At 44.6% G+C, this 21,282-nt stretch overlaps 6 protein-coding genes across 6 annotated transcripts; 2 read left to right on the top strand and 4 right to left on the bottom strand.

Moving 5' to 3' along the window:
* Positions 1-205: 205 nt before the first annotated feature.
* Positions 206-1,666, bottom strand: ATC70_005808 (Homeodomain-like protein; the record flags this gene model as incomplete). Its single annotated transcript, XM_064825091.1, has 1 exon — positions 206-1,666. The coding sequence occupies one exon, from the start codon at positions 1,664-1,666 to the stop codon at positions 206-208; it is 1,461 nt and encodes a 486-aa protein (XP_064680468.1).
* A 409-nt stretch (positions 1,667-2,075) lies between these two features.
* ATC70_005807 (uncharacterized protein) lies at positions 2,076-2,413 on the top strand (the record flags this gene model as incomplete). Its single annotated transcript, XM_064825090.1, has 2 exons — positions 2,076-2,279; positions 2,333-2,413. 2 exons carry the CDS (start codon positions 2,076-2,078, stop codon positions 2,411-2,413), a joined length of 285 nt encoding a protein of 94 aa, XP_064680467.1.
* A 160-nt stretch (positions 2,414-2,573) lies between these two features.
* On the bottom strand, positions 2,574-15,156 carry CDC15_2 (Protein kinase of the Mitotic Exit Network; the record flags this gene model as incomplete). The annotated part of the gene is made up of 8 exons (XM_064825089.1): positions 2,574-3,007; positions 3,061-3,238; positions 3,302-3,394; positions 3,447-14,165; positions 14,223-14,417; positions 14,535-14,813; positions 14,886-15,043; positions 15,108-15,156. 8 exons carry the CDS (start codon positions 15,154-15,156, stop codon positions 2,574-2,576), a joined length of 12,105 nt encoding a protein of 4,034 aa, XP_064680466.1.
* A 473-nt stretch (positions 15,157-15,629) lies between these two features.
* On the top strand, positions 15,630-16,623 carry ATC70_005805 (uncharacterized protein; the record flags this gene model as incomplete). Its single annotated transcript, XM_064825088.1, has 4 exons — positions 15,630-15,759; positions 15,812-16,133; positions 16,181-16,481; positions 16,543-16,623. The coding sequence occupies 4 exons, from the start codon at positions 15,630-15,632 to the stop codon at positions 16,621-16,623; spliced, it is 834 nt and encodes a 277-aa protein (XP_064680465.1).
* A 799-nt stretch (positions 16,624-17,422) lies between these two features.
* On the bottom strand, positions 17,423-19,453 carry ATC70_005804 (uncharacterized protein; the record flags this gene model as incomplete). Its single annotated transcript, XM_064825087.1, has 3 exons — positions 17,423-17,787; positions 17,840-18,910; positions 19,102-19,453. The coding sequence occupies 3 exons, from the start codon at positions 19,451-19,453 to the stop codon at positions 17,423-17,425; spliced, it is 1,788 nt and encodes a 595-aa protein (XP_064680464.1).
* Positions 19,454-19,833: 380 nt separating this feature from the next.
* On the bottom strand, positions 19,834-20,649 carry ATC70_005803 (uncharacterized protein; the record flags this gene model as incomplete). The annotated part of the gene is made up of 7 exons (XM_064825086.1): positions 19,834-19,971; positions 20,029-20,052; positions 20,120-20,235; positions 20,325-20,340; positions 20,406-20,448; positions 20,499-20,540; positions 20,600-20,649. 7 exons carry the CDS (start codon positions 20,647-20,649, stop codon positions 19,834-19,836), a joined length of 429 nt encoding a protein of 142 aa, XP_064680463.1.
* Positions 20,650-21,282: the final 633 nt, after the last annotated feature.

Here is a 21,282-nt window from a genome sequence, read left to right as displayed (position 1 = left end):
TTCATTAAAAGATTTACCGAAGACATCATGATGATTTATGGGAATTATTGTTTTTGACAGATTTATCGTGCTTTTTGATAAGATATAGCTGCTATCTTGTACCTGACCAAGACTGTGTAATGTCCCGATCTCTCTGTAGAATCTAACCTTTTGTGTATGGCATGACAGAAAAAAATAAGGTTGTAACACACTTGTTTTTATTGACTCAAGAAATGTCCATCATGACACTCTTTTCAAACGAAAACTGGTCTAATGCTGATTTACCAAGGTCTTTACCTATACCAGATTGGCCTCTCCCACCAAAGGGCAACGAAGGAGGCATGATATTGTACGTATTGACCCATACAAACCCGGCCCTGATAAGACGAGCAGCTTTGTGAGCCTTTTTAATATCTTGCGAAAAAACGCCTGAAGCAAGACCATATACAGACTGATTCACACGCTGTATGGCCTCATCTAGATGGTCGAATGGTTGCATGACACTAAGGACAGGGCCGAATATCTCCTCGGTAGCTAACGGAGCATTATCATCTACATGAGCAAAGATAGTGGGTGGGACAAAATAGCCCTGAGAAGATGTTGTTGCACTGATGTTTCCCATAAGAAAGGGTGCTTGATTGCTTTTTTCCACATAACCCAAGACTCGTTTATATTGCTTGTCATCAATTAGGGGGCCATATTGATTATATTCATTGTCTCCCTCTGCTGTGTCTAATGTTGCTTTCCAGGAACTGTGAACCGTGCTGGCCAGCTTATCCAGGAATGTGTTGTAAATGGATCTGTGTACAAACACGCGTGAGATAGCACAGCAGTTTTGTCCCGCATTGGAAAACGCACCCATAGCAACAGTATCAGCCGTTGTATCAAGATCTGCATCATCGCAGACAATGACAGCGTTTTTACCACCACATTCCAGTGTCAATGGCAGCAAACGATCGGCTGCTCGACGCATAATTTGTTGTCCAACTTGAGTCGATCCTGTAAAACTGGTCTTGTCTGTCTTATCAATCAACGCTTGGCTTGTTTCAATGCCGCCGGGTAGCACGTTGATCACGCCTGGAGGCAGGATATCGGTTGCTAATTCAGCTAATGCTAGTGATGATAATGGTGTTTGCGGTGCTGGTTTGACGATAGCGGTGTTACCAGCAGCTAAAGCCGGAGCAAGCTTCCATCCCACTAGCAATAGAGGATAGTTAAAAGAGGTGATCAATGCCACTGTACCAAGAGGTTCTCGAGTGGTGTATGTGTGCATGTTGTGCAATGCTTGTGATTGACCGTAGAATTTGTCACAATAGCCAGCATAGTAACGCAGACAGTCGACCACATCACTGATCTCATAGAGTGAATCACCTAGTGGTTTGCCAGTCTGCAATGACTCAATGTGTGCCATATCATGGTCATGCTGCTCTAGTTTCAGAGCGAGAGCTAGCAGACGATCTCTGCGGTATTTGGGATTTGTTTGCCATTCTGAAGTGGCAGATATGCCTTTTGCACTTACAAGCGCTTCTTCTACTTGCAATGGAGATGCTTCATGTACGTCGACTAGGTGCGATCTATCATTCGGATTGACTAATTTTCGTATGTGTTGAGATGAAGGCTTTACAAATTGGCCATGGATATAAGGAGAAAAATGTTTGCCAGTGATGGGCCAAAGAAGTCTAGACATACAATTTAATAAACAAGAGGTATGGAAAGACTATTAATATCTCCCCTGCTCTCTAAGCCTTCAGTGCGCGCCGTACTACCTACCAATTGTTTGCCCCTCAAACTATTTTCAATTTCCTCCCTCTTTTATCGCTTAATTTACACTACACGTGCAGTGCAGCAGTAATGGACATTAATTGAAAATGCTCAATGTATATTTATATCAGAAAAAGGAGCCTTTTTGCTCTCAAACGTTTCAAATGGAATCTTCTGCCCTCCTTCCTTGAGAAGAATATAATAATGAATTAAGATACTATGCTGCTTGATTCAAAGGAGTCGATTTTTACAGAAAAAATAGTATAAATAATTGGCAAAATCCAACTCGAAATCAACATCATCTAACCATCTTATCAAACATCGCTCTCTAAACAATGAAGTTTCTCTCTCTTCTCGCCATTCTCTCTGTTGCTGCCTTGGTCTCTGCTGCTCCATGCCGTGATAACAGCCATCATCATGGCAATGACAACTCCAATTATGAAGATAACAGCAACCATGAGGATAACAGCAGTTCTGGTAACAAGCATATCACTCAAAACATTGGCAGTGTTGGCAGCTCTGGTGGAAACAAGGGACTTGTAAGTAGTTGTGTAGAGAGGTTCATTAATAATAGATATTAACTGTATAGTAGCTCTCTGGTCTTCTCGGCGAGGGTTTGTTGAGTTCTACAACCAACAACAACTATGTCAATCAAAAGGCTGAAATTAATTAGTTTATGCAAACACACACACACACACACCCGTTAGCATGATCCCCATGTTAAGAGTATTCAAAATTCATTCCCATTGTATCCCTCTTCCCATCGTACTCTCTTATTTACAAATCCCTAAAATAAACATATTTTGTTGAAATTTTATTATACACTAGTCTTCTTACAACCAAGGCATCCAGGTACACTCCATCTGAGCCATCTTTTGAGGATTACTAGCTTGAGAGATCAGATCAATCACATTTTGATTTAAAGGTTTGCCTGCATTCAATGTCTTTTCGCGATCTGCTTTGCAAGACAAGAATTGCGCTTTTGTTTGAACTTGAAGTACATTAGTGTTGATTCTTTCGCGGAATTGCACATCAGTGACGGAACGATGATTTGCCAGATGCCATGTAGCGAGCTCATCTCGAACAAATAGGCACAAGTATTGATCCAGCTCAAACTCGGGTTCTGTTAAACAACGGGCTGTAGCCATCAAGCAGCTGGTGAACAGACCTTCAATGCCAATAGGGGTGATGAATTCTTGAATATTGGGTGTAAAACGGAAGGGAATCGCTTCACCATTACCAAACAATGGATTTGCAGAGTTCCAGCCTAAATACAAGGTCAATCAACCGGTTGCTCGTTCAACATCCACTCTTACTTACCAGGTAAAAGCTCAGTCATCCAAACATTACCCGTGCTGCGAGAAATCATAATTTTGTGAGGCATGCGATGGCCCACACTAAATATGTAAGCCATGAATGTAGCTGTTGCGTACTGTGCAGTGAAGCGTTTACGAAGCATCCAATAATCCGTGTATGAACTCATGGTCTTGAACAAATACTACAGAAAAGGAGACGTTAATGACACTAATACCAAGAATTGCAGATTGCAATTCCAACTTACTTTGCTGAGGATGTTGGATGGCACCATATTGGTCGAGATGTAGTCATTGATTTCCATGCGCAAATTCAACAATTCAGTCTTTTGGTTCACAATCTATCAGATAGTTAGTGTCTAGAGCATAATTCATATGTGCTCATTTACTTACATCCTTCTGCACGTGCACGTTGTTTTTAAATTTTTCCACAAAGCACACCAAGGGGTCATCCTTGTGCATGTGCACACTGTCACAGTGATCTTCATAAATGTCATATAGCGAAGTGTAAGAAGGATCATCCTGCACCATTCGCACATTGGGAGCCAGAGGTACAATAGCAGGCAAATGGAACACCAAGTTGCGCATACGACTCTCTTTTCTGCGCTCCAGAATGTAGTTCAGCATACGGAACAGCTGCATCAATCGCTCTTCACGACGGAACTGGCGAGCCACCGGGTTTTGAATCAAGAAGGGATGAATGGTGCCATCATGGCCGCGAATGGTCAAACGACGATAGCAGTTGCCATAGCTACGGATGATTTCCACCTCGGGCAGGAAACGGTCGATGCGCAAAAAGTCGTTGGCATTGTCCTTGAGCAGCAAGTATTGGCCAGGAATTTCAACATCGTCAAACTTTTGGTGTTGGAATTCAACCAGATAATGACTTGAAGCTTCCAGTTTGTGTTTGCGAGGACGGGCATCTAGCATAGCTTCAAACTTGTCACGCCACAATCTCAACTTGGCTACGTATTCCTCCAGATTCAGCTTGGTTTTGGCGAAATCATTGACAAAGGCCGTCTTCATGTGTCCAGGATAAAGGCTGTCAGCGAATCGATGGATATTTGCAACAGTAGCATGGGTTAGTTGGAATGTGTCGTTGGGATTGGTCAATCGTGTCAGCAATTGCTGAGCTCCCTCATTGTACAAGGCAACCACCAAACGATACATGTCTTCATCCGCTTGAGGCTTGAATTTCAGTTGAATTTGATCCACCATGGTTTCCATGGACAAGGCTAATAGAGGATAACCAGTTTTGAGCATCGACATGATCTCATCCAATGGGCTGGCGGCAGCAGCAGACGTGTTGATTTGCGTAGGCAAAGGTCCTCTGTTGTTGTTGTTGTTGTTGCCAGGAACAGTAGGCGTGGATGATACTGCAGCTGCAGCGGCATTGGGTGAAAATCCTTGTGCAGGTTGTTGCTTGGGTGTAGCAGAGGATGTTCTGTCACTGGCATGACTGACAGCAGGTGAAGCCTGAGATGCAGCCACTGGCGTACTACTGCCATTCTGAGCTTGTTGTGGTGGCGTTTCGGTACTCGTCTCTTCCGTCTTGACTTGTGCCGTGTCATTCTCTTTCTTGTCAACTACAACAGCACTCTCGCCTGTAACTTCCTGCTTAACAGCATCAGTATCACTGGATGTCTTTTCCTCTGTGTTTTCTTCCTTTTGATCCACGTCCATGGCATCTTCTTTGGCAGATGTAGACTCGGTTGCTCCATTCTTATTATTACTATCAGCTGTAGCTGTGGCTGGCGTAGTGGCATTGTTCTGCTGCTGCTGCTGTTGCTGTTGCTGAGCTGCTTCAGCGGCCATATTCGCTTGCAACACACTGGCACGCTTCAACATGTCCTCTTTGGCTGTTCTCAGTTGGAAATGCAGCGCTTGAGGGAACTGTTTGGCGATGCGAATCAAGATGGCACGGGCATGTCTACCTTCACGATGTTGCAGTGCTGTCAACAATTGGGGGATAAATGTGATCCAGTACCACACAGGCCATTCACCCTTGTAGCCTTCCACAGCACGCGATATGGTGCCATTCTGATCATCCAAGCTCAGTAGCCATAAGATACGCAGTAGATGCTTACGCGACTTTGCATTCTTGTACAAACCAGCTGCTTGCAAGTAGCAACTAACTGCATTGTTGGCCCACGACAGATCCTTGGGATTTTCCTTGAAACGGCGGTCATTGTATCTGCCCCATTCAGCCCAAGCGCGATGTAGAGTCATGTCAATCTGAACAGCATTAACATAGGCTTCATTGGCTTCGTTGTTGTGCTGTAACTTGGCCAAGAACATGCCCTTTAGCGTAAAGAACTCAGCCTTTTGTTGATGCGTAAAGTACATCAAGTTGGTGTTGTTGATCACGTCCAGGCCAGCTGTCAATTCATTGGGGTTTTGATAGTAGCATTTGGCTTGTTCACGCAGCTTTAAAAAGGCTTCCTGGATTTCAATGTTGGGCAGTGTGTAGATCTTGGTCAAATAGTTGATACAGACATCGTACAGTTGGTGCTTGCGGGCAACGTGTGCGAATCGATTGATGATCCAGGCAGTTTCATGGTAGCCACGATAGGCGTAAGAATGTCCACTGCTAGAGTTGTTCTGACCAGGTGTTGGTTGAAGCATAGGGATCAGCGGCAAGTAGGTACGGTTGATAGCACTGAAGATGTGCTGACGCCATGCCACAAGATCACTCCAGACATTGATGTCGTCCCACATGTTGGGCAAACGTTCACGCCATGTTCCTAGGATACTGCGAAGTTCTGCGGATCGTTGATCCAAGTTCTGAGCGTTGGTGCTAGAAAGACTCTTGAAGATCTGACTCGCCTCAGAGAGCTCCAGGTACTGTTGAAAGGTTTGCAGCAAAGGCAAATGACTCTGAGTCACCACAGAAGGCAAAGCATGCCACTGACGAAGCGACAGTTGGACGCCTTCCTCGCAAATGCGAGTAAACTCGGGCAACTTGTCTTGGCTGGTCTGCGATTTGATCAGTGTCAAGAAGCCTTCAAAGATCTTTTGACGAGGCGCAGGGAAATCAGACAGCTGATGTAGTGATTGCTCCAGTGCTTCTCTCTCTGCTGTCCAATCAGACAAGCGCCAGGCACACTCCAGAAGTAGATTGGTGTTGTTATCGTGCTTGGCGAGATCAGACAAGATATCCCATTGCTGCAGCTTTTGAGTGCACATGATCCAGTGATCCTCCCATAACATACTCTCTGATTCAGTGTGAGCCAAGATGCCGCCACGCGCCTTGATTTGAATGTTTTCATACATGTGTTGTGCTTGTTGCCACATGCCGCACTGCTCGCACGATACGGTCATGTTGGTTTCAGAGTAGACACAACGACGACGCCATAAGCCATAGAGCATGTCTTCTTCATCCAGTGCTGTATACATCTCTGCTAATGCATCCAAGGTACGTTGCTGGTCCTGCTGCTCCTCCTTGGGAACGTCAGTCAAGCGACCTGTGATGGCTTGCTTCTGCAGCATTTCAATGGCCGTGTGCCAGCAGTTGTGCGTCTTGCCCAGGTATTTAATCAAATGAGATGGAGTAGGAATGGTGGGGGTGGTGTTGGAAATGCCCGTCAGCAATGCTTGCACCACATTGGGTCTGCGCTCCGCTTGTTTGGCATGATAGTCCTTGGAGAGCAGTATAGTCAGCACCTTGGCAATGTCATGCCTCTCTACGTTGGTGAGCGCCGTCCAGCACATGGGGAACAGATCCACCCAGAGCCTGAACGCGGTCTCATCATCCAGATACTGCAATTGTCGAATGTCATTCAGCGTGTTGCTCACTTGAATACCCTGCAAGTTCTTCAAGAAAGTACGGTGCTCCTTGACAATACAAGCAATGCTTTCGGGCACATCCACCTTCATAGCTGTGTTGTCTTGGTCAATGCTGCTGGCAAAGATGCCAATGGGCTTGACCTTCAGCGTATAAGGAGCAGACACGTGTGTATCAATGTCGACAGATCCCACCAGCAGATCCAAAGCCTGATGCAACCAGAACGAGTTAGCCAGGGGCTCCCAGTTTTGAATGCCCAGAATATAGTTAAGACGAGCAGCCAGTGTTTGGCCGATGCTATCATCAAATATCTTCATGAACTGGCCTCGGATCAGTGGATTGTCGTTGCGAGTGCCCAGCAAGAAAGCGTGTTCCATACGCACTGTCAATTCAGAGCGAGCAAACGAAGGATCGCTGTAAATCTTGAGTACCAGCGTCAAAAAGTCTTGGGTTAATTGTGTGTTGTTTCTGGACTCAATGGTCATCATTTTACCCAGCAAGCCAGCCTTCTCCTTGATGGTAGGGATAGGCTCCACTTTACCAAGCACCCATTCACTCAGCATGTCCAGAATGTTGCGCAACAGAGAGATGTCAGGCGACTTTTCAATCAGCTGGATCAAGCATGTCAAGAACCAGCGACGTTGGTCTCCCAAATGAGCAATGCGCTTCTTTAACAGAGACAGACCCAAGATCAATAAACTCACTTGTGTTTCATACGATGTGGTGGTGGATGTTGTGGTTGAGTGGGTTGGCATGGTGTGCTCTTTTGTCAGCAATTGTAGTACCTTAACAAGGCCAGGCACATGAGGATCCAAGTACTCGTCTTGACTGTGGCTGGCTGCTTGCAGTAGTTTGAGAACTCCGTAAATGTTGGTCATGTTGGTGAATCCTTCCTTGATAATGTACTCGACCAAGCTCATAAAGGCAACCACTTCAGGCGAGAGTTCGGGTTGCGCTGGCGTGGGGTCCACAGCAGGTGCGACATTACTATCAGACAAGTCCTTGTTGCTAGCCTCCTCTACAGTAGTAGTGGCTGTGTTATTATCTGTAGGTGCAGCTGAGGCAGGTGTATCTTCCTCCATAGATGTGGCTTCATTGTCAACAGGTGCCTCTTCATTTGAGTTTGTGTGGTCTGCTGAAGCGGTGGGCGATGTATCCATGGGAGTCTTTGTTGCACTGGTTGGCGTGGCATCTTCTACATGACTTGCGGCACTCTCCATCTGTTTGGCCATAGCAGCCTTGTACTTGTCGATAGCGCCAATGATACACACCAACACAGGGTACAGAGCAGTCTGGATACGCGTATTCTCAGATCGAATACTGGCTTCTAACAAGCGATACAATTGACCCATATTCTCAATAAACCAATCTGTGTCTCTGTGCGTGATATCAGCATTCAAAATTTCCAGGGCATGACAAACACTAGACACCACCATTTCATTGGAAGCATCTTTGAACAACAGAGAACGCTCCACATGTTGAAATCGCACATGGACATCCGACCAGAGATCTGGCTTCAAGAAGGACTTGACGAGCTCAATGGTTCTCTGCACAAGTCTCTTTTGTATCATATCAGAAGGATTGAACAAGATGCAGGAAAGTCGGACCAGGTAACCGACGACGCTTTCACGCAGCGTAAGGCTGGGTGAGTATTCTTTGCTGCTGTTACTGTGCGGTGAGTTACTGGATGTGGATGCAACAGCTTTGACTTGACCAGACGAGGTTTGCACCTGTGCTTTCTTGCTAGGACTCTCGTTGGGTTCATTTTGTTGATCTTGCATTTCAAAATCACCATCAGCGTCTATTTTACGTTTGGAAGGAGACCCAGGAGACGCGGCTTGCTCTGCCTGTTGCTGCAAACGGATGCGTTTCTGCTCCCACTTGATAATCAACTCGGCTAATTCCACAGTAAGCATCTTGTGTTCCGGTGTCGCGTTCTGTAGCAAGCCAAGTTTAGGCAGTGTATTTACGATTTGGGGTAAAAAGTGTTCACGGTAGTCAAAGAAGAGATCAGCATGTCTGATCAGCAGTTGATACACATTGACCATTTGTGAGATGCTGTGTGTGTCTTCTACCACAACCTTGCGAGTCAATCTCACCCAGGTAGGCACACGCTCGTTACTGCCTTGAGAAGCAATACGCAGCGGCAAGACGGGAGCAATGATATCCAGACCTTGTTTGACCAGCACTCTTGCCTCGGACGAATGAGCACGCAACAGAGCGGCGTAGATTTGAATGGCAATCTTACTCGGTGTGTCATAGGCAGCAATGAAATGAGCAATCAACACGTAGGCAGCTTGCTTGCTCGTAGCGTCTTCCAATCTTAAGTAGTTCCAACCAAACTTGATCACTTCCTTGCGACGATCAGCCAGTAGTTGAGGCGCGTATTGCACAATCATAGCAGTCATTTGCAGTAGCTCAATTCGCAGAGAATCCTCCGTGTACTGATTGTCTTCATTAGCTTCCATCATGAGGTTGGCCCAGATCTTTTCTAGGAGCTGCTCCATCATGGCAGCATCCAGAATCTCGGTATACTCGCCATTCTTGCGCACAAACGTAGCCAGCAGTGCAGGATTCACAATTTGACGCAGTGCCATCATCTTGAGATAAGAGGAGACCGTGTTGTCCGTAAACAAGGCCAAAAACTTGTCCAGAATCAATCGCTTTTGCTTGGCAGATGACTTGAGGGCAATCTTTTCCAGCAAAAACTTTTGTAAATAGGAGAGATCTACTACGGACTCCTGGGCAAATAGAGACACCAGATCAAAGACAATGTCAATTTCACTAGGATTTCGCTCCAGATACTCAACAAAAATCTTGGTCAGCAAGAGCAACTCACGTGTGATGATGAGGCTCTGCTGTTCTTGCTCCTTTTGCTGTGGTGTGAGGACCTTCTTCTGTCGTGAGCGCCACAACTCCAGCAGCGCGTCTAATACATCTCTGTGTGTATCGAGGAATTCAGGCGTGTAGTTGAGCAGTGTGTGCACAATCATGACACCGCGATAATGAAGCACGTTGATGGGTGTCGATGCAGCATGCTCCGTGGGCTCTGATATTTTAAAGATTTTGCTGATCAATTCAGTCGATGTACTGGCAACTTCATCGCGCAGTCTGGAGGCGTTCTCCATATTGAGAATATCAATAAACAATTGGCAGCACTTGGGATCATCCAGCTTTTTGTAAAAGTACTCGACTGTCTCGGTGGGGTATCTGTTGAGATACTTGATCAAGTTGGGTCGGAAAGGGCTGGACACAGATCGACGCAAATGACCTTCCATCTCCAATACAACCGTAATCAGATCATCCAAAAAAATGTGAGCCGTAGCAGGCAGCAAGTGGAAGATGTTCAAAATAGCCACGATAATCTTGATTTCATGGTTTTCGCTCAAGGGTTTGCCGGCAGCCTCCTGCAGCACTTTAGGTTCTGCCCACTGTTTCAAGTGGTCCAGCAGTTTCTTGCCAATTTCCACCTTGAAATAGTTGGTCAACAGCTCCAGCAATCGTGCGAGTCCCTCCAGGCCGGCCACACTCAGCGTCTTGTGGTTGGAAAGCGTGGTCAAGATGGGACGTAAGCCCTGTTGCAGCAGTTCCTTGGGCAGTTTGTGCTGTTGAGCTAGCACTTGCTTCAATCCACGGTGTGCTGCTTCCACAACCTCCAGCGACTTGGAATACAAGGATTTGAAAAAGACTTGGATGATACGAGCGCGTGTGTGCGTCTGTCGCTGACTGGAGAAATCAGAGCATGCCAAAGCAGCAGACAAGAGTTTAATACAGACGATACGCAGGTTCATCAGCGACGTGGTGTTCTTGTATTGCGAGTTGCGGCTCTGCAGTGCTTGATCTTCAGCATCTGCCAATGCCAGAGCTTCGTGCAGCAGGCGCGTCAATTCGTCGTTGAACTCCAAAAAGGGAGGACGCAGTGTGAGGCAGTACGTGATGGCATCAATATGACCAATTTGCATGGCAAAGGGCAACGCTCTCAGGGGCTTAGCAAAGATGGGCGCCACAAGACGTTCGCGCACGGGAGCCAGCAGCTCGGTTACTTCGTTGCCTGTCAGATCAGCCAGCAACTGGAAGGAAGATTGAATCGTTTCTCGCACAGCACTGTTGGAGTTGGACAGTTCACTGAGCAGCAAGGTAATCAAGTTTTGGAATTTTTGCTGTGCTTCAGCTGTTTCGCCGTCTTCAGGGCCATTGCAGACTTTAAGGACATGAGACAGTGTCTGTGTCGCTTCTTCCGTATTGACATTGGCCATTTCTGGTGCAGCGTCCTTCAAGACAAACAGCAGGGATCGAATGAAATCCAGTTCATGCTCACGCATCCATTTGGTGCCCAAATCCAGCTGAGAACTCATGATAGAGATACCGAGACAGCCTCCACGCTTCTTGAACCATTCAGGCTTATAGCAGCAGGAACAGAATTGAGATGCAAACACGCGAAAGATGGGCAGCTGATCCACATGCTCTTTGGATCCAAAAATGGCTGTAGCCACGTCGTAGCAGGCATGCAATGCCTCTTCACCACGCTTGCGAAGTTGGATCTGAGAAGAGGACATGACTTCCACAATGGCTTCTACGAGGATGGTTGTGTTCAGATGTTGCACTGTCAGACGTTCATCCATCATGTTGGCCAGTGGTTTGCGGCCGTTTTCCTTGGCTTCAATGGCTTCACCAATATGAAGTAGCGTGAAATGGCGACAGATGTTGACAAAGAATTTCCAAGCATCATCGCTCAGTTCAGGGATGATGGATGCAGACATGACAGACACCAAGATGGATCGCAGGGCTTCTTCTTGTGCCACTCGCTTAGAGACGTATTTGGTGTAGCCGTTACCAGCCAGTCGTTTGGGTTTCATGCCTGTTTCATTCAAGGTGTTGCCAACGACAGAGTTGTCTTCATCTACTGTAATGCGACCCATATTGGCAGTGACGAGACTAGCAGTAGGAGTTGATGCACTTGTAGTGGTGGTGGTGCTAGTAGTAGCAGCTGGTGTTGTAGTGGTGGTGGTGGTGGTAGCGGTAGTAGCTGCAATCTCCTCGTCCGATGAACGATCTGTAAATTGCTCTTTGACTCGCTTATACAAGGATTCAGCCAAATCGTCAGGTCCCTCATCCAGCTCCAGCATCAAAATCAAGTGGGTCTTGAGGAAATTATAAGCGTGCTTCTTGTAGACAATGTCTGTTTGTGCAGTGGTCAATGCATGAATAGCAATCTCCAAGCACTTGTCCAGAGGAAGTGTGTGTGGCGTAGGGTTGGGATCAAAGACCACCTCCAGCGAGATACCGCTCTCAATACGTGCATTGAAGCCTAGCTTGGGTGGGCTCTTGAGCATACGACGATTGCGACCACCCAACTTACCCAAAATGCGCATGGCAGCATGGCTGTGTTGCTGATTGTAAGGCAATGGCTTCAAATGTTTCCAGAGAGCGTCCATCAATTCAGACATGACAGGCGCCATGATGTGGTCCAAGAATTCAGGGTTTAAATTATCATTGCAGAGCTCCATAGTGCGCAAGCCTTGAGACACCAGGTCTTGGTCTGCTTGCAGTGCAATGACAAGAGGACGCATCAGGTAAGGAAGATACGGCAGCAGTGTACTGAGGCGCACAGGCACAGCCAAACAGAGTTCCACAAACAAATTGCGCATGTCCGTTTTGTGCGCAAGAGACAGTAGCGAGTTGAGATTCTCGAGAATTACCTGGAGCAGAGGCGATACTTCTTTGTAGAGCAGTTCAAATCGGCCACCACCAATGCTCTTGAACAGGGCGCGCAGCAGCAAAAAGTAGTTGGCGGGCTCTTTGGCCTTGGCAGCTAGTTTGAAGCAGGACATGACCAAGTTGGCCAAGTAAGGTTGAAGAATGCCCTCATTGGCATCGGGAAACAAGTTGACAGCCATGAATGCGAGTCTAAACAGATGCAGCATGACGGCAGAGTAGTGAAGATTGTCCTGTCCCAGCTGATCAATGCGGTCCACCAAGAAGCGAAACAAGATGCCCGCAAAGCCTTGTGTGGTAATTTCATTCACTAAAAAGTACTGCGACAGATGCAGCAGTGAAGTGTTGATCAGCATGCGGTCGTAGAAAAAGTCGATTTGAGAGGCAAACAGCTCTTGGAAGACAGCAGGATCCAGCAGTGTAAATACAATGGGAAACGTATCCAGTACTTCCTTCTCTCCGTTCTGTTGCAGGTTCAATTTTAAGCATGTCTCAGTGGATCCAATGGTCCAATTGTCCTTGGTTTTCTCTTCCTCTGGTGGTGAATAATCAGGCAAAGAGCCGTCAGGTCCATAATTGTCCACATTGTAGTACTCGAAGCATTTGAGGCCCTCTCGGAACAAGCGGGCAAACAGCTGCACATCATCCTGCGAGAATCCACGTGCAAACTGAGCGTAGACTTGAGGGTTGCTGATCTCTTGTCCTGGCGGCGGCGGTGGGTTGCAGTGGCGAAGACCAATGAACAGCGGCTTCAACCCAATAGCCAAGTTTTTAAATAGAAATCGACCGTCCTTGATGCCGTCGTGAGCTGCTTCTGACAAGAAGGAGGCTGTATGAATGGAGCGTGCATGGTCAAAGTCAATCTCTGTAAAGTCGTCATTGTCCTCTTCCATGCTGCCGTTTTTAGTCGTGGGGGGCGCATTCTTCTTTTTGTACTGCTTGACACAGGAGCTGAATTGGATGTTCAGTGCCTCAAATTTACTGGCAAATGCATCCAAGATGCGCATCAGCAACTCTCGTCCCTCTGACTTGTCTGGGATCTTCATGATGCAGTCTATCAGGTTGAGCAGCAATTTGCCGCACATGGTTTGGATGCTGGGTGCCAGTGTAGCGTCGTGCAGGTTGCGAGAGTAAATGTAGATGGTGCGCGAGAGTTGAGAAGCGGTTAGCTCTGCTCGAATATGGTGAATCAGATCTGCCAGCATGCTGTAAGCCAAGGGTCGTAATGTGTCATGTGCTGTCACTCCTGTGCCTATCAACACCTTTTCGTTCAATAGTAGATCGATCTTGGGTACAAACGATGTGCGAAAATCAGTGGATAAAATGTGTCTCGTAGCCACTAGCAGTTCTTTTCTGGTGGCAGAGGATTCAGCTGGGCATTCTCTCAGTAATCGCAATACAAAGTCAGGAATTTGGTGTTGGTAGGGTCGTAACAGGGCTGTATAACTTCGCAGAATGTAGGCCAAAAATGACATGGTCTTGACTTGAGCGATAATGAATTCGTTGTACAGGCTTCTCTGTTTGATGGCAGGGCTAACACCTACAAAGACTTCTCCTCTAGCAAGTGCGGCATTGGCAGCTTCCATCTGTGGTTTGGCTTGCAACCCCAATGTCTATACAAATACACGTCAGTTGAAGTTGTTTGACATGTGCGTAATGAAGAATGGTACCTGAAATATCAGTGGTATGAATTTCATAATGTTTTCAGAGGCAGAGCGTCTGTAGGATTGAAACAGCAAGACAACAATGATAGGGCATTCTGTCAAGACCTTGAAACTAAACATGCTCTTTGCCAATACTTTGGTTGGTATCTCGGGTGTGTCGGCTGCTGGAGACATGGGTCGAGGTGATGCTGCCGACAATGGCTATTGCATTTGATGAATAACTCCACTCCAAGAGACGCACACACACACACACACACACACACACACACACACACACACACACACACACACACACACACACACACACACACAACTTACTGTAGTGATATCAGGATTATCAAAGGCATCTTTGACTGTCTGCTCCATGTTTTGAAATATCTCTTGCACAATCTCCAAAAAGGGCTGCACTTGGTCCTCTAATACTTGCCGAAACGATCTGTGTAAATCAATAATGATCTTGACACAGACAACCGCATTGTCCTCGTTCTCCACGCGAAGAATCTTCATCAACGCTTTGCATAATTCGGGTACGTATTCCTTCAATGCTTCTGTTTGTGGCAATCGATAAATGATTTCCAGTAAAATATTTCGTAATTTCTAATGACGAGAAAGAGAGAGCATCAGTATGCGACATTGCCTGACAGGGATATGTATCCAGTTGATGTTTACCTGCTCAGGTGCATTGCTGATAAAAACAGGTTGATCGTTTTGAAGTATGTCAAGAAAGACTGGTATCAGCGTCGACAGAAATTTGGGATACTCTGCTGTCTGGAACACCTCTACCTGATCTCTCAATTCGTTGGCAATAGTAACTTTGAGGTTGATACCTATAAAACCGTTTGTTGATCGTTATGAGTGAAAGACACATTTGAGCACATCATGTGCGCGTACCTAGATTTGCATCGCCTAATCTATGAGCAAAGACTTGCAAGGTGGTCATTGTGTGTGTGTGTGTAAGTGATATGATTGCTGGTGTCTGGTATCTTTTTCCGTCAAAAAGTGAGTTGTTTGTCTAGGCTGTAAAAGTTATAATTGAAAGCGTGGGGTTTTGATCCATAAATGTTGGGTGCTTGAGAGGAAGATTATGTGAATTGAAGTGTAATTAGGGATATATATGTACAATAGCAACGCAACTGATACAGTATGCTTGTTAAAAATTTTCAATTGAGGAAAGAAAAAAAGGACGTGAATGTGCACTGCAACTTTCGAATAGCCATCTGTGTGCACGGACTAGAAGCACTGCTACCAACCGGACCATGATGCGAGCCGCAAAATCTCTGCCCTATTCCTTTATGCAAGCTGTTAGGTCTGCAGATCATCGCATCCCTCGATTCATCGTATGGCATGTACAAGCCGTTTTGATAAGCATACACTATTCTTTATCTCTCTTCTGCATAAACAAATTTGAGCAAAATGGCATCTCATCAGTTGCCACCTTTATCGACAGTCGATAGTAGCTTCATGTCAGACCAAGCAAATGATGAGTATGTCATGCGCAAAGAAGAGAAAACTGCTGTAGAACTTTGTGAGCTGGTGCCTGGAGGTAAGCCACGAATGAGATGTCTCAGAACCTGACTAAATCCATATTCTTTTAGGCGAGATCCCAAAGAAGAGAAGCCCTGTAAAACACTATTTGTGCTGCATCTGCTGTCCTTGTCTTCCCATGTGGACTAGATATGGTTGCTGTGCCTTACTATTGCTCTTTATCATATTTTTGATTATCGTAGGTGTCTTGGCAGCAATATTTAGAGTCCCAGAAGTGAATTTCAATGGACCCACCAAACATCCTGATGGCTATGCTCCTTTTGAGAAATCCAATGACACGCTTGCCTTTAGCGTCAACTTTGGACTTCAAATTGGTGTTGTCAATGACAACGTCGAAAGCATCACGTTTGAATCTATACGAGCCATTGTAAGGTATATACATCCTACAGAGCAAACAATTCAGCGAATTTACCTTTTAGTCTAAAGGCATATTACCCAACTGCCCCTAAAATTTCGGTAGGGGGTGGTGAGATCTTGAACGTACATATACGATCCCATGGCATTACCAACTTTACCTTTCCCTTTTCGATAAAATATGACCCAATGAAAGATGAGGGCTATGCAATGCTCACAGATATCGCCTCTAAATGCGGTTTACTCGGTGGATCCAACAAGGAGGATTTATACATTCAATATGATTTGATTCCTACCATTCGAATTGCAGGCATAGCTATATCGCCAACGATTTACCAGTCTTCACATTTTCCTTGTCCAATATCAGTGAGTATCTCTAGCGCCATTTCTGTCAACCTTGCCGACTGTATTAACGCGATGTGTATAGTCTGGGCAACTAACCATGGGCCTAGCGGCAAGTTTGAATGAAGATGACTCTGATGAAGAAGACAATGTTGGTGAGGATTAGTAGTAGTATGTATTAAAAAAAAATCTGAATACATATATAATAGTTACTTACGCGCAAATACTACTATCAATCAGTAAAAAAGCTTTGCTAAATTGATGTGGCATTTTTTAAAAATTGCGCTTTGGATGGCCTGAGATACATGCGACAGTACATGGCAGCTGTGGTGCAAGCTCCAGTATTCTTCACTGACTTTGTCTGTATCATAACTTTAAATCTGTTGAACAGGCCGAAAGTTTAGCTGGTCTGGAGGAAGAGATAGCACGGATATTTATTTTTTCTAGACTGTGGTATCATAGTTTTGGGTTGAAATTATTTGAATTTAATGAACTGTAAAAGGGGGAAACAATTATAATGCAAATATGAAGCGTTTTGAAGGCTATTAGGCAAATAAGGCCAAGGACAAGGTTAGGGGCAAGGTTTGGGCTTAAATCTAAACAATATGGCATAGGTTAACCAACTTTTTTTTTCCTGAGGAATTTTTTTCACTGTTTCTAGCAACATGCTATAGTCGCATAGATGCTACAATTGCTGTATATAGAAGTTTACTTCAGTTACTATATATTATGACATCCCCTGCTATATTTGCTTGAACTCAGTAAAAAACATCACAGACATGTTGGATGAAAAGATACCTTCTTCTATATATACTACACATATTATATTTCAACTTAAAAGGAAATAAATAAAAACTTTGGTTGGTTCGAAAAGAGCGTGTTTAATAAATAAAGATGTTGCGTATAAATGTAAAAAAAAAAAAAAAATGAATGATATGTATGATAATGGAGAATAATGTTTCTATCTAACATAAAGGAACATTGACGGCTAAACCGCCTTGGCTGGTTTCCTTGTACTTGGACATCATGTCTACACCAGTTTGACGCATGGTTTCGATGACTTGATCAAGCGATACACGATGATCTCCCTCACCGTTCAAAGCTAGTTGAGCAGCAGCGATTGCCTTGACAGCAGCCAATGCATTACGTTCAATACATGGCACTTGCACAAGACCACCGATGGGATCGCAAGTCAAACCTAAATTGTGTTCCATACCGATTTCAGCAGCGTTTTCAACTTGATCTACGGAACCACCCATCACAGCAGTAAAACCAGCGGCAGCCATTGAACAGGCTACGCCAACTTCACCCTGGCAACCCACTTCGGCAGCTACAAAATGAAGTTAGTATCATGCAAATAACAGTGCATGCTTTGCTCTTACCTGAGATACTAGCACCACGCTTAAACAACATACCAATAGCAGAGGTAGTCAGCAAGAACTCCATGACATCTCTCTCGGGGTTCTCAGAGATAAACTCAAGGTAGTACTTGAGAACAGAAGGAATAGTACCAGCAGCACCATTGGTAGGAGCAGTGACCACACGACCACCACAAGCGTTTTCTTCATTGACAGCAATAGCGTATACAGAGAGATAATCAAGAGCAGGCAAGACAAACTTCTTCTTGGGCTTCTTTGGCAAGAATGTAAGTGCGAGAGGATATTGAGTATTGCTGGCTTCAGGTGATGTGGTCATGGTAGCTTCTTCTTGTGATCCGCTAGCAGGAATATAAGATTGGCTATAACCTCCGGTTTGGTTCAAGGGGCCACCATACAAACCCTTCAAAAGCTTGTTGTATAATCTAGGAGCACGACGCTTGACACGGAGAGAGCCAGGAAGATAGTCATCGGGTGAGGCCATGACACCGTTACGAATAGAATCATCCATGGTGTTCCAGATTCTCAAAAGCTTCTCTCTAATCTCTTCAGGCGTACTCCATTTCAATTCGTTTTCAAAGACAACTTGAGCAATGGTCATGTTTTCACGCTTACAGACGGCCAAGAGTTCTTCAGAGTTACGGAAAGGTAAAGAAACGACAGCGATATCTTGTTCACGACGTTCAGCAACGACGGCATCCTTCTTGTTGATCTGCTTGTAGTACACGTTTTCACCATGATCCATTTGGGTTTCAGCGTTCACAACGAAGCCACCACCAATACTGAAGTATTCGTTTGTTGCAATCATGTTGGAATCCTTATCATAGGCGCAAAAACGGAGGCCATTGGGATGTTGGGGCAAGGTCTTGAAATAGTTGAACACCATGTTCTTTTCGTAATCAAAAGTGATGCGATGTGTGCCGTCCAAACGGATCGATTTGTTTGTTTCAATGTCTTTCACACGGGATTTGATGGTGGATGTTTCAACCTTGTCAGGACTTTCACCTTCAATGCCCATCAAGACAGCTTCTGGAGTACCATGACCTACACCTGTCAAAGCAAGAGATCCGAACAAATCTAGTTTTAATGAAAAAAAAAGGAGGTTAATTTCCGGATTTAGCTGTGTTGAGAGCAAGAGATAAGCGTTTGCTTCCTCGGATTCAAAAACGTAATCAATTGGCTTATCAATAGACATGCGGAAAGATAACTCTCTTTTGCTATTAATAGGCCATTGCTCTCCCTCTGTTACCTTTGGAACGATACTTTACCTACTCGAAGAGTAACTACTTTATCCAAAATGTTGTGTTCCTTTAAATCAGTGATGAAAATCTTTGCAGCACGCATAGGGCCGACAGTATGAGAGGAAGAAGGTCCGACGCCGATCGAGAACAGATCAAATGTAGATACCACTGCATGATGGTCGTTTGTGTTTTCAGAGGTGCTAGCGTTGTCCTCTGCTTCAGCAGTGTTGGATGTAGTTGTAACGTAGCGTTTCAATGTCTGATAGTGTGGTACAATCACCGTGCGACCTTGAATCGACGGATATTTCTTCAATTGACGATGAAGAGCTGGTTGAGCAACAGTCTTGAGGGAAGTCGAGAATCTTTTCAAAGCAAACATTTGTTGAAAAGTGCTTTTTTTTTATAAAAAAAGGGAAAAGAGGGAAAAAGAAGAAGAAGAAACTTGACAAAGTTGGAAAAGAGAGGGAAAAAGGTTGATTTTATATTGCAAGCACAATATAGGTACATTTTTCGGTAGAAATTCATCTTTTTTTTTTTCTTGATAATGGTCACTTTACCCACGGTTTAAGCCAATAGAACATGTTGATTTCATGTAATTTGACACGGTGGTTCAGTTTATAGAACTTGCCTTGGACACGGTGATCTTACCACCTTCTTCAAAAGGTAAGTCGTAAAAGATTTTATTCAACCACAACGAAAAAATTAACTATCATGATGATGAATGATGAATTCATCCACACTTTATTGAAATTAGGGAATTTACAATTTTTCCTTGATACGGCCCAATGTGTTTTTGAGCTGATCTTGAGAGACATCCTTGAGTTGAGGCCATCCGACGATAAGGCCTTGCTCTGGGTTAGGCTTAGGGATAATGTGGAAATGAACATGAGGAACTTCCTATAAAAGAAAAATATGTTAGTTGTCTTGCATTATAAAGGTAGAGCATGCATGTACCTGATGAGCCATACGGCCGTTGTTCTGAGTGAATGGATTAGAATCTCAACTTTGTCTAACCTGTCTGCTTATTTTGCTTTTCTATGCTTACCTGCAGCAAGTTGTATTGACCATCAGCCAAGCCAATAGCAAGAGCTACCTTTTTAGCTACAGGCAACATGTCAGCGAGAATATCGTCAGGAACTTGATGAAAGAACTCTGCGTGATCTATATAGGGAACACCAAAATGTTACTCCATTTGTCGGGTGCTTGTAAACTAATTGTGTGCCTAGTTTGGCGATGTGATGATGGCTTACATTTGGGAATAACGAGCTATGCGAGATGCAGGTATAAATCAGTATTTCGACATTTATACTATTTCACACATCAACACTTACAGCATGACCTTCGCTCAAAGGATTAATATCGAGGAAAGAGTAACTATATCGCGTATTAGTCCAGGGAAGCCGAATTCAAACATTCAAATATACCTCTTTTCTGTCTCGATGATCTTGCAGGATGGGATATCACCCCTTTTCACGAAAAATCACGTTAGTCATGTACAAAGCAACCTGTTCGATAGTTGTATTACTTGATGATTTTACAGAAAAGACAGCTATCAGATAAATGCTCGGTAGACATGTTGTATTGAGGATACAAAAGAGAGCGAAAAAACCATTGCCACTGATGTTTAAAAGGGGGACATTTACTTTTTCCGCTTATGAGAGATTGTGCACACAGAATCGCTTAAAATCTAGGCCGCCTCTTCCGGATGATGTTTATAAGTGATATTCCCATGGTCAATCAAGAAAAGGAATCCATGATTTCTCCTGCGTAGCCTGAGTAAGCTTGAGTTCTTGCATCTAATGTATATACTGTAAATCATTCAAAAAACGTAGACAAATAAACCATATCCTTTGAGAATTTTAAAGAATTGTGTGCCGTACAAGGTGAATAAAACCACCAGCATAGCCGGCAATGAAAAGGGTATTTGGAGGAGGTGCTAAGCCCATCCACCAAGAATATAACGCATCTAATTCAGCATTTGGTAGCATTGACCTATGAAGCGATTTTGCCGTAGCAAAGTGAAGGTGATAACCCATAGCAACTAAGCATCTAACCCACCATTTGGTAATATTAACCTTAACGAGGGGCTTACCGTAGCGAAGCGAAGGTGCAAAACCGTAGTATTCAAGCAGTAAATTTGGGTTTTCATTTCCATTATTAGTACGCGTCAAAATTTGCATGAATCAGCTTTACCAAAATCAATATACC

Source organism: Mucor velutinosus (assembly GCF_035048745.1).
Source record: "Mucor velutinosus strain NIH1002 chromosome Unknown tig00001544, whole genome shotgun sequence".
Taxonomy (NCBI): Eukaryota; Fungi; Mucoromycota; class Mucoromycetes; order Mucorales; family Mucoraceae; genus Mucor; species Mucor velutinosus.
The sequence above is the reverse complement of the archived record's forward strand: the minus strand, read 5'-3'. Positions and strand labels throughout refer to the sequence as shown.